Here is a 17402-nt window from a genome sequence, read left to right as displayed (position 1 = left end):
TATATGCTTCTGTCGCTCGATCGGTTCATTTGAGCGATTTTGTATCACCCTTTCCATAAGGAAAATTTTGTAATAATTTTTTTTTTGTTGTAATTACTAAATAGAAAACATTAGTGGGGCAAAACAGGGCTTGCTCTGACGCTGTTTAGCCCCACTAATGTTTTTTTAAAGCTTCTGTTAATCGTTGCTATATAGCAATATTTACCAGTGTCGCTATATAATGACGTTTACCAGTGTCGCTATATAGACGTTTATTAGTGTCGCTATATAGCGACGCTTATATAGCGACCGTTCTTTTTCGACACTTACAACGACATAAATAATGACCTTTGCGTCCATCAAAAAAAAAAGTGTAAAAAATGTCGATATTTTCGTTGAAAAAGGACCTATGCCTTGTAGTGAGAGCTACATGTTGATGCATTGGGATGCCTTCACTTTCAATGAAGCAACCCATGCATTGGCTAGAACTACAGATTTTGATGCTATCATGAACAATCTAATGTAGCCGCATACGTGGCAATAAAATTTAATATGAAGTGTATCATAACATTGCTAAGGCTTGCATCCTATGCATGCTGATCTTTCTTTGAACGGGCAAGCAACATAAAAGTTGGAGATCATGTTTGATTCCTCGTAAGGATTGAAGACAATAAGAGGATGCTAACTACAATGCTCTCAATAACAAGCACAATCCATCATGCCTATTAAGCACCATGGTAGTTGCATATGGAGAGTGCAACCAAAAAGAACAAATTGCAAACATTCAAAGCAATAGAGATGGAAGGAATACTTCAACATTGCACTGATAAGATCCATAAAAGAAGAGGCACATGAGCTTAGAGAGAGCAAAATGGGCTAGAGCGACTCATCCGATAGTACATCGATACAATCTGAAACTTTGGCATAACTCGAGATTTCTTTGCGAGCTGTGGACAAGCATCATTCATGGTTGGGCTCCATCAATCACAAAGTAAGAAGGAGATGATGGTTGGGCTCTATCAATCACAAAGTAAGAAGGAGATGATGTATATACATATACATATGTACACATATACATACACACACACACACACACACACACACATATATAATTTTATAAATTAATATCTTTAACCTATTAACCATGGACAAAAGGAAAAAAAGCAAGGACACGTGGCATCTTAAAGGAAAAGAGCCTGCCACATGTCACAAAGAAGGAGCTCTTGGATGGAGGCTGGGAGAGGGGAAGAGGTGGAAAGACAAGAGGCAGGCTTTGAGTGGGGAGCCTGGTGGAAAGACAAGAGGCAACTTTGGGAGGAAGGAGGAGAGAGAAGGTCAATGGAATGGAGGAGATGGAAGTTCATCTTTGGGAGGAAGGAGGAGATGGAAGGTCAATGGAATTAAAGGAGGAGATAAAGCCATGGGTTAAGACTTACCAAAATTTCAAAAGCCAATCCAAGTATGTAAGGTTAATTGATTAGCAATTTAAGAATCAATCAATGCATGTGCCAAAAGGAGCTTCTCTCTCTCTCTCTCTCTCTCTCTCTCTCTCTCTCTCTCTCTCTCTCTCTCTCTCTCTCTCTCTCTCTCTCTCTTCCCCCTCCCCTTTTCCTCCCTCCCCCTTTGCTCTGTATTTGTTCTCCCCTATAGGGTCATCTCCCTTTACCATGGTAGGTTGTCATAGATTCCATGATGAAATCACCTGAGATTGAGCTTGGCTCTCATCACAAAGAGAGACCGGCAAGGGAAGAGAGGGAGGAGGAGAAAGAGGGTTGTAGAAAGATGTGGATAAGGAAAATGGAAAATAACTGAGAGAATGCAAGGCATGTTGGAGGATGATCGGCATTCCTATCAATGTAGCAAGATGTATTGAATCTCTACTCTAACAAAGGGTATCATTGTGTTGCACTTCACTATCTATCATCTTTTTTTAATTTGTAAATTGAAACCCACATTACATCCCCCCTCCCTCCTTAGCTCCACTCTTTCTTCATAGCTCTCTTTTGTCATCTTTTCGTTTGTGGGCTTGCTTCTAAAGAAAGAATCACAGTGGGCTTGAAAGCATCATCATCATTAAGCAGCTACCTTTTACCCCATGATGTTGGTCTCTGCTTTATCAAAAGTGTTACTTCATTAACGCTTTACATCCGACTGTGGTAGCAACATTTCCCTTGAGCTTCCTTTTCTCTAAAGTACACTCTTGTCTTCTATAAGATGTGAGAAATGGATGTAGAGGCCACCTTTGTCTCTCCTTGTGCTTACCCTCTTATAATCTTCTATCCATCAATGTAACTAAATTCATAGTGATGGATCCATAGGTAGCTATGGCAATCATCAAATCGTTGACAGCTCGATCTCTGGTGGCCGAGGTTGTGTAAAGTAGAGAGTGCCTCCAACAAAGTCACCAAGTTTTAAAAGGGTAATGCTAACAAAGTATACACTTTTATCAACGTTGTGCAACAACAAAAGGCACTTCATTTTCCGAAATAGAATGTGTTCCCATTTTTTTATTTCAAAAAATCCAAAATCTTTGAACGTTTAGTATGCAAATACAATGGACCAAACGTCCCACAAACATATGCGCCATAAGAAAATTATTGGAATAAAAGACAAGGACACCCAAAGCGATCATTGAAGCTCATCTTAACGCAGGAAGTTAAGATCGTATTGTAGCAATGTGTTGTCTGGTTGAAGGTCAATGAACGTTGCATTATTCCAAGGAATTGGATGGTGGCCGTGGTATCTTGCCGTGATTGTGCACCACTTGGTATCACCCACCATTAGGGAGGCTATTACGCAGTCAAGATACTCCAAAATACGAGGCTGCTGGATTACTAGTGGGGAGCTCTTGATCTCTTCAATCAGATGAACACAACGACGCTCTTCCTCCAGGATCATCTTCCATACCCTGTCGACGGCTTCTTGAAGGCTGCAGGGCATACGCGAGTGTAAGTGTACATGCCAAATGAAATTGTACGTGTCGCCCCTGAGAAATTCCTTCCGAAATGAAAGAAGGTCGTTAGACCACACAAGCTGGTTAGCAACCGCTTTATGCAGTTCCTGCATTGTTGGGTTTTGTAGTATGTCCTCAGACAGCTCCAGATCAAGTCCATACTCGCCCAATATGTAAAGCGGTTCAATGAAGGCTGTAGTTATACGGCCAGCCATAAACGCTTCTTGTTCAGAAGGATAGCAGCCTGATTCCAGGATCCTCCTTATGGTCTGGTCCTTGGCGGCGCTCCCGTAGTTCAGTATGCTTCGCGTGAGACGAGCTTGAAGCCTTGCAGACATACCCTCACACATTTCCTTCCACACTTGATAGAAGGCTTCTATTAGGGCGGCTAAACGGGGACAATAAGCGATATCAGCAGGGGGGGGCTTATGCTGCAAGGCAAACAGGAATCTACGTAAGAGGTCTAGGGCACCTGACAAATCTGTCGCCAAGTCGAGGGTGTCGTCTAAGATGAAAAGCCAACAAAAGAGTTTGGTGATGAGGACAAGGCGACGAGTGTCTGCAGATGGGTAGTAGATACACGTCAGGAATGGGAACACACAACGATGGAGGAACTCCCTGTGGCCGGGTTGGCATGATGGCAGGGCGTCAAAGAGAGAAAACATCCAAGGATCACACTCATCTTTTATGGACTTGTAAGCGGGATGGCAATTCAGAGGGAAGGAGGAGGTGATGGCAGGTATTCGCAGCATGGTATGTGGGAGTGGGAGTGGGTAAGCAAGAGATGTGACAGGCTTATCCTCATAATTTTGGGGAGGAGAAGTACTACCCGCAACAACTAGACATGGCAATATACAAGGTCTTGAAAGAACAAGATAGGGGAGGCGATGACTGCAGCTCCGAGTATTGAAGCTGGTAGCAGGCAAGTGAGAGGAAGCCTTTTTGAGGGCTGAGTTTGCTACAGGAGCTGCAAGGAACAAAGAGTGGCTACAGACGCAGGCAGGTTCCATTGTTGCCTCCCTCACAATACACAATAGGATTCTGAATAACCTCTACGAGACAGCCAATACAATGCTAAATGAGGCTCTTGCCTTTATAGGAACGTGTTGCATTAATATATTTGGGCTTCTTAGCTTTTTTATTAATAACATATAATTCTCTTCCTCTCAAAGATAGAGCACTTTTCAACTTTCACAGCCTCCCTTTTTATTTATATGCCTTTTATATTATCCTCTATCATCTTTCAGCTAGTACATTACTATCTACATGATCTTCTCCTTTCAACTACAATATCTCCCCCTGCTAAATGAGCAGCTAGTACATTACTATCTACATGATCTTCTCCTTTCAACTACAATATCTCCCCCTGCTAAATGAGGCTCTTGCCTTTATAGGAACGTGTTGCATTAATATATTTGGGCTTCTTAGCTTTTTTATTAATAACATAATTCTCTTCCTCTCAAAGATAGAGCACTTTTCAACTCTGACAGCCTCCCTTTTTATTTATATGCCTTTTATATTATCCTCTATCATCTTTCAGCTAGTACATTACTATCTACATGATCTTCTCCTTTCAACTACAATATCTCCCCCTGCTAAATGAGGCTCTTGCCTTTATAGGAACGTGTTGCATTAATATATTTGGGCTTCTTAGCTTTTTTATTAATAACATAATTCTCTTCCTCTCAAAGATAGAGCACTTTTCAACTTTGACAGCCTCCCTTTTTATTTATATGCCTTTTATATTATCCTCTATCATCTTTCAGCTAGTACATTACTATCTACATGATCTTCTCCTTTCAACTACAATATCTCCCCCTGCTAAATGAGGCTCTTGCCTTTATAGGAACGTGTTGCATTAATATATTTGGGCTTCTTAGCTTTTTTATTAATAACATAATTCTCTTCCTCTCAAAGATAGAGCACTTTTCAACTCTGACAGCCTCCCTTTTTATTTATATGCCTTTTATATTATCCTCTATCATCTTTCAGCTAGTACATTACTATCTACATGATCTTCTCCTTTCAACTACAATATCTCCCCCTGCTAAATGAGGCTCTTGCCTTTATAGGAACGTGTTGCATTAATATATTTGGGCTTCTTAGCTTTTTTATTAATAACATAATGAGAACATAATTATCTTCCTCTCAAAGATAGAGCACTTTTCAACTTTGACAGCCTCCCTTTTTATTTATATGCCTTTTATATTATCCTCTATCATCTTTCAGCTAGTACATTACTATCTACATGATCTTCTCCTTTCAACTACAATATCTCCCCCTGCTAAATGAGGCTCTTGCCTTTATAGGAACGTGTTGCATTAATATATTTGGGCTTCTTAGCTTTTTTATTAATAACATAATTCTCTTCCTCTCAAAGATAGAGCACTTTTCAACTTTGACAGCCTCCCTTTTTATTTATATGCCTTTTATATTATCCTCTATCATCTTTCAGCTAGTACATTACTATCTACATGATCTTCTCCTTTCAACTACAATATCTCCCCCTGCTAAATGAGGCTCTTGCCTTTATAGGAACGTGTTGCATTAATATATTTGGGCTTCTTAGCTTTTTTATTAATAACATAATTCTCTTCCTCTCAAAGATAGAGCACTTTTCAACTTTGACAGCTTCCCTTTTTATTTATATGCCTTTTATATTATCCTCTATCATCTTTCAGCTAGTACATTACTATCTACATGATCTTCTCCTTTCAACTACAATATCTCCCCCTGCTAAATGAGGCTCTTGCCTTTATAGGAACGTGTTGCATTAATATATTTGGGCTTCTTAGCTTTTTTATTAATAACATAATTCTCTTCCTCTCAAAGATAGAGTACTTTTCAACTTTGATAGCCTCCCTTTTTATTTATATGCCTTTTATATTATCCTCTATCATCTTTCAGCTAGTACATTACTATCTACATGATCTTCTCCTTTCAACTACAATATCTCCCCCTGCTAAATGAGGCTCTTGCCTTTATAGGAACGTGTTGCATTAATATATTTGGGCTTCTTAGCTTTTTTATTAATAACATAATTCTCTTCCTCTCAAAGATAGAGCACTTTTCAACTTTGATAGCCTCCCTTTTTATTTATATGCCTTTTATATTATCCTCTATCATCTTTCAGCTAGTACATTACTATCTACATGATCTTCTCCTTTCAACTACAATATCTCCCCCTGCTAAATGAGGCTCTTGCCTTTATAGGAACGTGTTGCATTAATATATTTGGGCTTCTTAGCTTTTTTATTAATAACATAATTCTCTTCCTCTCAAAGATAGAGCACTTTTCAACTTTGACAGCCTCCCTTTTTATTTATATGCCTTTTATATTATCCTCTATCATCTTTCAGCTAGTACATTACTATCTACATGATCTTCTCCTTTCAACTACAATATCTCCCCCTTCTTATAAAAAGTGGAAAATTGATTAGTAATAGTCTCCTCCCCCCCCCCCCCCCGACTTCATTACTACCCATGTGTCAACATCACCCATGTGGACCCCATGTGGCTCTTGCCTTTATAGGAAGGTATTGCATTATAAAAAATGAAAATTTGATTAATATTAGTCCCCCCCCAACTTTATTACTACCCATGTGTGAACATGAACCATGTGACTAGCATCAACCACATCTCATAAACAACCACACTACTCAAGAGTGAACGTGAACCGGCCATGAACCATGGTACACCACACAATACTTCATGTGACTCCCATCCAAATTACCCTGTGAGTTGTCTTTAAAACAACCACACTTAGCCATGTGTGAACATGAACCACGTAGACACCACACAGTCCATGTGCCTCCCATCCAAATTACAATAGGACTAGCATCAAACATGTATCGCATAAACAATTAGTGGACACCACACAATAGTCCATGTTGCTCCCATCCAAATTATTATAGCATCAAACATCTGTGTTTTAAACAACCACACTTATCCATGTACAAAGACAAACCTATTCACCTCACAAACTCCATCTAGCTCCATCCAAACAACCATCATGTGTCTCATAAACATTTCTCCACCTTTCTACACTCACCAACTTGAATTGATCACCACCAACTCAAACTTAGAGCAATATATCCTTACAAGAATCTAATATGAAATACCCTTGCCTCCCCTCAATCGTCAACTTAGGAATACATCGTGCCTCCCCTCAAGCAGTTACTATATCCCACCTCACACTAAATACATGCTAGATTGCTTGGCTGTTGAAATCAATTGATCCATGCTCAAACAATGTCTATGCAAGCAAGCGAGGTGCACTGAGCAATTAACATATGCACAACTCCATACAAGGTCTTTAAATGAAGAATAAGGATCTTGATTGCATTGGACTTAGAGTGACAAGAATTGCAAGAATCACTCCATAAGCTAGCTAAAAGAAAACAATCTTTGGAAAGATCTATCTATTCCGAAGTTCAAGAAGCCATACAAAAGGAATGGGAGAAGACTACAGAATGAGTACAAAAGATGAGGGAAACACCTTTGAAATGATTGAAGGAAACATTTGGCCATGCTTGAAAGAGGACAATTTGAGCTACAAGATTGGTTTAATGGTGTTTTAATGAAATTTCTTATTATGGTGGTGCATTGTTTTTTATAAGGTTCACTTATGCTCTTCTTCAAGAACTTCACAGAGGATGTGATAGGAACAATGAACATGGATGATATTTACTCTTTGCACCCTCTAAATAGTTTATTAAAGCTAGGAGATGTTGCTAGAATGTTGAACATTCGACCCAAGGCACAAACTCTTACATGACGTGCAAGTTGCTTGAGAGGTAATGCGAGACTTAAAGGGCATTATGGATGCCAAGGAGATGCTTGGAACCTGTGATGTTATTGGTGTAAGTCGGAAAGCTTATGTTTTTGTTTTTTTTTTTAAATCAAGTTTTCTCTTGTGGGAAAGTATAAGAAATATGTAGTGCCACTACCAACACCTTAGTCTATAAAGCTTGCATGGCTTGAAACAAACCAATGTGCCAGAAAAAGGCTTGGAGGATATTGTTGCAACATGCAGAGTTGAAAGAAACCTAGAGTGCAATTGTTTGAGATGCTTTCAATAATGTTTACTTATATGTTGAGGATTTGTAGATAGCCATGATAAACTCTATGTCCAATGAGAGAAGATGGTAAGCGAAATTCCATCTTTGCATTGCACTTTACTTGGTTTCATTTTCTATATCCTAATTATTTTTCTCATTCATTGTACATGACTAGTGTAATGGTAAGCTAGTTTCTATCATCAAGATGGATGAATCTCAATTGTTCAAATTTGCACCATAAGCTAGATAAGGTGAACATTTGGAGACTTATACTTTATTCAAAGGCATGAGGAAGTTATGGAAGATGTCTCAACCCAATCTGAGAAGTACATATGTGTCGTATGGCTTTTGAGAATCCGAAATAGTTCCATGAGACATTGAATCGTTTCTAAAGAGGCTAGATATCCCATCAATTATTCAACAACAATAGGGAGGCCAAACATTTTCAATGCCCAAGCATGGAACATAACCCATGGAGTGGCATCTTGCTGGTGATTTGAAGGCACTCAAGCACTTGTATGGTTGTGTAGGTAGCTGCAAATGCAACATTCACAGGTCCATATTGCATGTGTTCTCAATAGAAACAAAAGGCATGATTACAATGGAACGACAACACTCTAACTTATAACGATACGTAGCTCCCAATCTCGACAAGAAGGACTCAAAGTGGGACCCACCTCCTATTAGACAGTACACATATATACTTTTCATGTGGAACTAAACATACTTAATCAGTTATTATATTTTGATATGTTGTTATATTTCATGTGGAATTGTACATACTTGATAAGTTGTTATATTTGCTTGATATCTAATTTTGCAATAATTATCCACATGGTGCATTGCACAAGTTTGGCAGTTTGTTTCAAAGATGGGATTCCCTTGAAGATATGTGAAACTTCAGGTAGGCAAGAAAAATCTTAGAGCAACACAAAATCTTTCTACCAATGTCCATGGGTGGAGAGAAGGCAAGGATTCTTATCCAACCACAATCCTGACAAATAAAAACATATGTTGTCTTCACATAAGGCTTCACATCCTCAAATAGCAACTCAAAGAGCCAAAGTGTAGCCAAACCTTGATGCATTGATGAAATTGCTTTGCTAGGGTCACATTAATGAGATGTATTATGCAAGGCTTAGGATGACATTGAATGAGTTTATGCATGTAATGGTGAAGGCCTAATTCATGATTAGGTGTAGCCATTTTTGTGAAGTTACCACACACACAAAAAAAGTTGAAGCGATAACTCAGTGATCGATTTGTAACTTATGCATTTCTCAATGGAATTTAACAAACTAGGTAATCTATACATTTTGAACTTGAATTTGAAATCAAATTTTCCACAATTGGCATATGGAATGAAATCGTTAAACTATATCAAATGCTATAAATTATAACTATGAGGCATGCATCTTGGATTGTATACCAATATCCAAAATGTTTTAAAAACATTAAATAATTGTTGCACACATAGATGGAGGCAATGGTTCGTATGAAAGTGCATTATTTGAGCTTTCCACAAACCAAAGGAGGCAAGTAATTAAGAACATTTACTATGGTTTAGGGGGTGTCCAATACTATGCTATAAGTGTGTGGATACATTTGACAACACACCCAATAATTTTTTCTTAAAGGGTTGGAAATGATTTTTATTGAAAAAATACACTCTGAAATTATGGAGCTATTACATGGTGGTCTTAAAATTTTGATATTTGATGGATGCACTAGGAAATTTTCAATTAATGGTTGCGTAATGCTCTTTGAATGATCTAACATTACTTATCGTTTTGTATTGGTTCTTTTCAAGTCACTACCTTGCAATGATACCCATAAGCATGCTAAAGGCGGTTCCATTAAATCTTAATCCACATCATCAAAACTAGGCTCCTATAGTAGCCATTTTTCCTTTTGCTTGTTTTTAGCCATTTTGGGCCTCTTTGCACTTTTTTGGGGGGGAGCAATTTGGTGACAAACACAGTCATCATTTTTCTAAAATTTAACATATCTTGCATTTTCATTCAAAATTTCACTTTCCCATGCTGGTAAATGTCAAATAAACTACACAGTGCACACCTGCATCCTACTAAGTCACTTGCATAAACACTCTCTTGAAATTTGTGACATGTCCCTTTCGCGTTCTTTGCTTCTTTTTGAAAAGTATTTTCATAGTTTTATCTATTTTGGATTCTTCCCATCCATGCACCTTTGCCTTTTAGGGACATTCGCCCCCATCTTGCACCATTCCCTTGCAGGGACATTCACCCTTATGCTTTTCGTACTCCTCGGGCTCTCTTGGAATGTGCACAAGTTTTGATTCTCATCATGAATATTTGACAAGCCCTCATCTAATAGAAATTGTTTCTCCTTTATTAGTTTTCTTTCTTTGTATAAAATAAGGAACCACATGGTGCAATGCAATTCATCATAGGTTGCAAGAGAACTAGATAGAGACTATGAGATAGAAAAGTTGATGAACATGGTCAATGTACCTCACGGGGGTCACTTAGTGTAATATGTTTATATCATGTGTGTTAAAGGCTTCTTTCCAAAATCCCTATGTAACCTATTTTTAGCATTTCCTTATTCTCCCTCTATAAATTTTCTTAAATTTCATAAATCCCATAATGTAATTATATTTTGTTCCTAGAGGAATTTTTGATGTCCTTATGTTAGAGATACATTACTATTTTTGGAGTTATTTTGGAGACAATATGAGAGATATGGAATGTATCATGCATGTTATTTGAGTCTACACACATGAAAGGGAGGTACTACAGTGCAACAACAGGCAGCATGCAAGTTTCAGCCCTGATGGTAGTGCATAAGGCTAAAATAAATAAAGAGTAAACAAGGCAATGCATGTATGCCAAAAGTAAGAGAAACAAATAGAAAAGAAGCTAGAGCATGTGTGCCATACACACCAAGTTCCAAGACCAAAGAGGTATGCAAAGTAACTTGAAATATGCAAAGAGCTCGTGGAAGCCAAAAGAAACAACATTTATAAAACTTCTTCATCAAATATTGGAAACTTTTGTAAATGACATATATGCTTCAAAATGTTACAAAAACCATATGTCTGGATTAGCCAAATTGACAAAATATTTTATGAGAATGCATAAAATTTATTTCTTGCCAAATACAAACATATAGACCTTTCCTATGTGAAAGATTGGGAACTTTATGAAGTGTATATATCCCAATCTTATTTATTTGCTTCTGCGTTTTGTTGTTACAAGAATTGAAAAACAAGATGATCCTTTGCCACATTCATGGAAGGCCTTGCCACTTTTTTATTCCACGAAAACCCTTGATAATATAAAAGAATGCAGTACTAAAACCTATATTGCTGAATTCATGCAAGACCTTACTATATCCAATGCCAAAACATAATATTCAAAACTCTCTTTGCCCCATCCATGCAAAACTTTGTTGTATATGTAGCCCTTATACTTGAGCTCGTGATTTTTACTCTCTAAGATGTGAAATCTCATGAAGTTAGAGAAAAAAATGTAAGCTGCATGCTTGCCTTCAATCAAATCCTTTACTGTAAAGTTCATTACACTCATGACACTAAGTCCATACATGAGGCACACCATTGAAGTCCTCAAAATGCAACTCAAACCTATCATCCCTTGACGCTACCATTTCCTTCAGCTTTGATCTAGCTCTCTCACATTCCCTTGCCAAAGTTCAAGAATAATGGGGCTCAATAATTTGCTAGAGAGCTTTGAAGACATACTTCACTAGTGGGTTGAGTGCAATGTCTTACATGGAGGAAGAGCTTCCTCCATGCTGCATGAACTCCTTTTTATGTGAACTAGGAGTTGATAATTGATTATCCTTTGTTCCTCTTGATGTTAATTATTGTACACTCATCCTTAACAAACTCAAATGATCCCAATAGAACCTCATCGCCTTCAATTTTTTCATGAACTTGAGAGAATGCCCGGATGAATTTTTGTCTCTTGTCACCCTAACAATACCTAACTCCTCCTTGTTATTGCTGTCAACCACTTGAATCCTAAAAAATGATGCTATGCTAGAGAGCGAGTCTACCTCAACTAGAACCTCTCCTCAACCTCTGTGCATGACTTTAAAATTTTAGACCACCAATTCTATGCAAGGCATGTGATTTTAAATTTAATCTTTATAAATACAAGCTATGTGCATGTCTTATGGCTTTTAATTTAACTATAAAATACACAAACTCTCCTCCAATCAATCAATATTTCTAACACACAAATAATTTTTTTTGGACACTTGGATAATAACACTATTGTGGATGAAGTGAGAACTATTTCGCAGAAACGAGAACTAAATGGAATATTCCTTTTTATACCGTTAAAAATTGCCATTTTTCAATCCTTTTTTAAAACATGGCTTCCTATCATAAGTCCCCAAAAAAAAACCACTGAAAAAATGGAATTCTTGACTTGACTGGATTTGTATGAGAACATAAAATTGAGCACATTCTCCATTAAACCAATGTACATACAAGGAAAAAAGTTAGCATTATTGCAATTTTAAAACAACATCATATGAAAATGAAAGAAGAAGGTACCCATCATACAAAAGATCTTACAAATCATCATGTATTGCATCCTAATCTGTATCCACACCCCTAAGTTCCTCACTATCAGCATCATCATCACTAGGAGATGATGTTGATGAACCATCCACCTCAGCACTATCCACAATCACATTATCCTCATCCCTATGCAATCCTAATGCTGCTTCTGATTGTCCTCAAGTAACTCTAGAAGAGGGTCCAGCTTTATCAATGCATTTCTTTGAGGGAAGCTTTTGTTTAATGACGCCAATTGTCTCCTTGCACAGATGTCCAGCATTGGTCAATCAAAAGTCATAAACAAGAATGTCAACCTCATCAAGAACAAGCACACTGACATGTGGTTGATTTTTTGCTCCTCTTTGCTTTCCCCTACCACGAGCATTTGTGACCATTTCAAGAGTGTACTTTCCATTATACGAATCATGACTCTTGGTTCTAAACCAATGCACTTGAAGGGAAATAATATCTCTAGTTTCAGATATGATCAAGCCAATCACCTTTGAATCCAAAATAAATGGCCAAGAGGATCATCATCAGCAAGTGTTGCAACCATGGAGTCCACCTTTATATCTTGCACACTTCCACTCTACATTTCTACAAGTCGCTCTTGTCTTTTACGAGACCTCCGTGCACCCAAATACATTCCTTGTGGCTGTACATTAATCATACCTTGGAATTGTGTATGAAGAGAAGTTCTTGCATTTTCAGCTGGAGTTGCATGAACTGATGGCCAATAGAAAGGAACATTTAGAGTGACATCATTATGCTCAAACCTAGAAAGAATTAGGGATTGATCTTCAAAGAACTCATTCCACCATCTTGTGTCCTCATCCCTTGCATATGTATGGGCCTTCTCAATGAGATACTTCTTTTCTTGAAGGCATCTATGGTAATCAATGTCTCTATTTTGGTTTTGAGCCCATTGCACTTCTGATAAAACCTCGAGTTTATCTTGCAAAGAAGCACAAATCATACGATTAGGAATGAAAGATAGAAATATCAATCCATTCTTCAGTAGCCATGTTGGAGATGAAGAGTATTGCTTGGCATCCATATATGTTTTTCCATCTCTCATCTTTATGCAAAATTGATGCTGAAAACTTAGATCGTTTAGCTGTTGAATACATGTGTCAGATGAATTTGAACCATTCACAAACTTTCTAAAGTCAAATGTTTCTTTCAAGTGTAGCACATGAGGATGTGGTGTATATGCTTTAGCTATAAGTGAAATCATTGTTGAAAGGCATCATGTTGCGCTAGCTTCTTTGAGAATGTGCTAAACATCTAATCAATTTGATCATGTGTGTGACCAACCAAGAGGAACCCAAGTTTGACCTTAGTAAAGATACCTTTTTGCACCAACATATTCAAAAATGGAAGCAAAGTTTGATTCTTGTTCTCTCTAGCCGTGTTGTCCAATTGCAAATACAAGATAGAAGGAAGATTCCCTTCCCATGTTGAAATTATATGATGAAGAATGGTGATTGTTAGATTGGCATCATTATGGACATTTGGATATGAAAAAAATGCTTTTGATAAAAGTTGGTTGTTATATATGAGACATCCAACAAGATGCATCTGTAGGAAAGAATCCTCCTTCAAATCCTTTGGTATCCTAATGAAATGTGGAAAGTTGATCTTTTTCTGGTCCATGCCATCAATAATAATCCCTAAGTATTTGTTTGGATTCTTCAAGCCCTTCTTCCTGTGCTTTGTAAGCTTTGCACGTTCCAATGCTTGTTGTTCTCTATGCACCTTCAAAGCTTCATTTACTTGATCTGAAAGCACAATTTTGGTATTGAGAATGTTGGGGTAAAAGCCAATGGCCCAGTCTATGCCCCTTTGTACCATACATACATAATAAGAGCTTACCTTGATCTGGGTGAGTAAGCACCCACCATTTTTGGTGTTCTCCCTTTCTTTGTTGCTCTCCAATAAGACCTCCTCTCCATCAACTAGTATCAAAGCTTGGTTGAGCGAAGCCAACAAGGAGACAGCATTGCGGTGTTGCTATGCCAAGAGCCTGAACTTGTTGCATGGAGTCTCCTACTGCCGGTGGGCTGTCCCTGAGAGCTGTATTTTGACATATACTAGCTCACTTTTACTATTTCAGCCTTATATATCAAGTTGCCTCGAGTGTTCCAGCAGTCTATTACCTTGTTTGAGCAGGGGAGAAGGAATATTATCCATCTACGGTCAAAAACAACTTGTTGCTCTACAATTCCAGCCATTGGAAGTTGCTTTTTTGGGGCCCGAAAGCAAAAACGTCTTTTGCTTGTGGCGGACTCCAGTTGATCAAAGGCGGCTGGTACATTCAAATTTCAGTTAGGTTTATGCCTTCAAGTTGATGCATATCAAGCCAAAGGTTGGCTGAAAGTGATTTTACAATTGATGCATTTTGAACCTTTGTTTGGTTGAGAAAGTGAGCATAAAAGAGCAGTATTTTTCTGAAGTTGTCTTGTATCCCAGGAAGGGATTATTTTTCGTGTGCAATGTAAGAAAATAATACAACGTCTGTGCTCAACAGATAACAGGATCTCATACGCAAGAGAGAAAACAAGATAGTATGGAGAATAAAAAATTTGATTACTGTAGAACTGATACAATAGATGGCGCTACCTCCCAGCTGTGCACTCCTGTGAAAGAAGCTTCGATGGCGTGCTGGAAACAGTAGAGGATGGAGGTTGGATGCTAAGGAATTAGGGTTGCTGTAGCCAGTGATGAAATGGGCTTCACGGGCTTGCTCTTATATAGCCACTAGTTGTAGTCGGTTAGGCTCAATTGGGTGACCGACCCAGTCTACCCAAAACAGTCAGTCCCGAAATAGGCCACCAACGATACAATAGAACCGGTGCTCAAAACAAAGCAACTAACCTACGGTCGCCATTCCGGACCAGAGCCATCCGGGATCATCTGAGGCTCCAAACAAGCCCTGCAATCCGAGAGTGGGATACCTTGGGAAATGCTCCCTCTACCCTGAGTGCGGTCAGTCAAGGGATGCCTTCTCGCACTTGCATGTAGCCTAGTTGGCGGTGTGCCAACTCTATCTGAAGCCGTCCAGCCATCAGGCCACACATGGCCCCCATCTGGTGTCCAAACCAGGACCTACCAGATAACTGAGCTACTCAAATGCCTTCTCCTCATATGCAAGTAGAGTTAGCTAGTTCCCGCGTAGTTACACGAGAGTGGAGCATTGATATCTAACACCACCCCTCACTGTCCACCCGCAAGTGAACTTACTTTTTCGGCCCAATGCCAAGTCGATGAAGATGCCTCTCCAGCAAGTCTCTTCCAAGAGCCTTCGTGAAGATGTCTACAGCATTCTCTGTAGTCGGACAGTACACCAAGTTGACCTCTCCATCCATGATGAGCTCGCATACAAAGTGATATTGAATCTCAATGTGTTGTGTGTGAGCGTGGAACACCGGGTTCTTTGCAATTGCCATGCAACTCTGATTGTCACATGATAACTGCGTAGGCTTGTTCTGCATTGCACCCATGTCCCCCAAAATCCTCCTCAACCACACTGCCTTGCAAGAAGCAAAGCATGCAGATTTGTACTCGGCCTTGGTAGAAGAAAGAGCAACTGTGGGTTGCTTCTTGCCGACCCATGACACAACTCCAAATCCAAGTGAGAAACAGTACCCTGTCACTAATCTCCTGCTTTCCACGTCTCCTGCCCAATCCGAGTGACAGAATCCGGTCAAGATGTTGCCCTTGGTATAGGTGATGCCATAATCAAGTGTGCCTTTGATGTATTTCAACACCCGCATCCTTGCCCTCCAATGGTTCTCCCAGGGCTTATTGGAAAACCTACTTAGTACACCAATCGCAAAACTGATGTCCGGCCGTGTGTTGCACAGGTAAATCAAGCTGCCCACAAGCCTTTTGTACTTCGCTTCGTCCACCAGTGGTGATGAATCCTCGTTTGAGAGCTTCACGTCAACCTCCATAGGGGTACCAACTGTCTTGCACTCATCTTGCACTCAGCCATGCCAAATGCCTTCAGTATCTCTCCAGCATATTTCAGCTATGAAATGAAGATCTGTTTCGGCTCCTGCCAAACTTCAATCCCCAAACAGAAATGCATCAATCCGAGGTCTGTCATTTCAAACTCTCTTCCTAGCAAATGCTTCGTCTGCGAGATCTCCTCTTCATGGTTCCCTGTTATGACAAGGTCGTCCACATAAAGGAGCACAATCATACACCTACCTCCTTCTCTAAAGATATACAAATTTGCATCAAATGGGCTCCTTCTGAACCTGTTTTGCAGAAAGTAGCCATCAATTCACTGGTACCACGCTCGTGGAGCCTATTTCAGCCCGTAAAGTGCCTTCTTTAGTTTGCAAACTTTACCTTCTGAACCGAGCATCTCAAGACCTAGTGGTTGTTCCACGTATACCTCCTCCTTGAGATCTTCATTCAGAAAGGCGGATTTCACATCCATCTGAAATATGGGCCAACTTCCCTGGGCAGCTAAAGCCAAAACACTGCGAATTGTGGTTAGTCGAGCTGTGGGAGCAAAAGTATCTTGATAATCAAAACCATGTACCTGTGCAAATCCTTTTGCCATGAGCCGAGCCTTGTACTTATCCAACGTGCCGTCGGACTTGTACTTGGTCTTGTACACCCACTTGGTTTCGATTACCTTGCGTTTTGGTGGTCGATCCACAAGGTCCCAAGTATTGTTCTTCATTATGGAGCCATACTCCGACTGCATAGCCTCCATCCACCTATCATCGCCCTGTGCCTCTTCAAGACACTTGAGTTCATCAGCACGGATCACTTCTATCATCAAAGCATAGTTGACCAAGTGTTCCTGCGCCCTTCTTTGCTC

General features: G+C 39.2%; 1 protein-coding gene across 1 annotated transcript; it reads right to left on the bottom strand.

Annotated features, from left to right (window-relative positions):
* Window positions 1-2564: 2564 nt before the first annotated feature.
* Window positions 2565-3945, bottom strand: LOC147887051 (microbial Terpene synthase-like protein 13). Its single transcript, XM_087394964.1, has one exon. The coding sequence runs from the start codon at window positions 3940-3942 to the stop codon at window positions 2623-2625; it is 1320 nt and encodes a 439-aa protein (XP_087251090.1). The 5' UTR covers window positions 3943-3945; the 3' UTR covers window positions 2565-2622.
* Window positions 3946-17402: the final 13457 nt, after the last annotated feature.

The sequence above is a fragment of the Dipteris shenzhenensis genome, chromosome 23, assembly GCF_047967505.1.
Source record: "Dipteris shenzhenensis isolate YYH24624 ecotype China chromosome 23, Dip_SZ_1.0, whole genome shotgun sequence".
Lineage (NCBI taxonomy): Eukaryota > Viridiplantae > Streptophyta > Polypodiopsida > Gleicheniales > Dipteridaceae > Dipteris > Dipteris shenzhenensis.
This window is presented reverse-complemented; position numbering and strand designations above follow the sequence as displayed.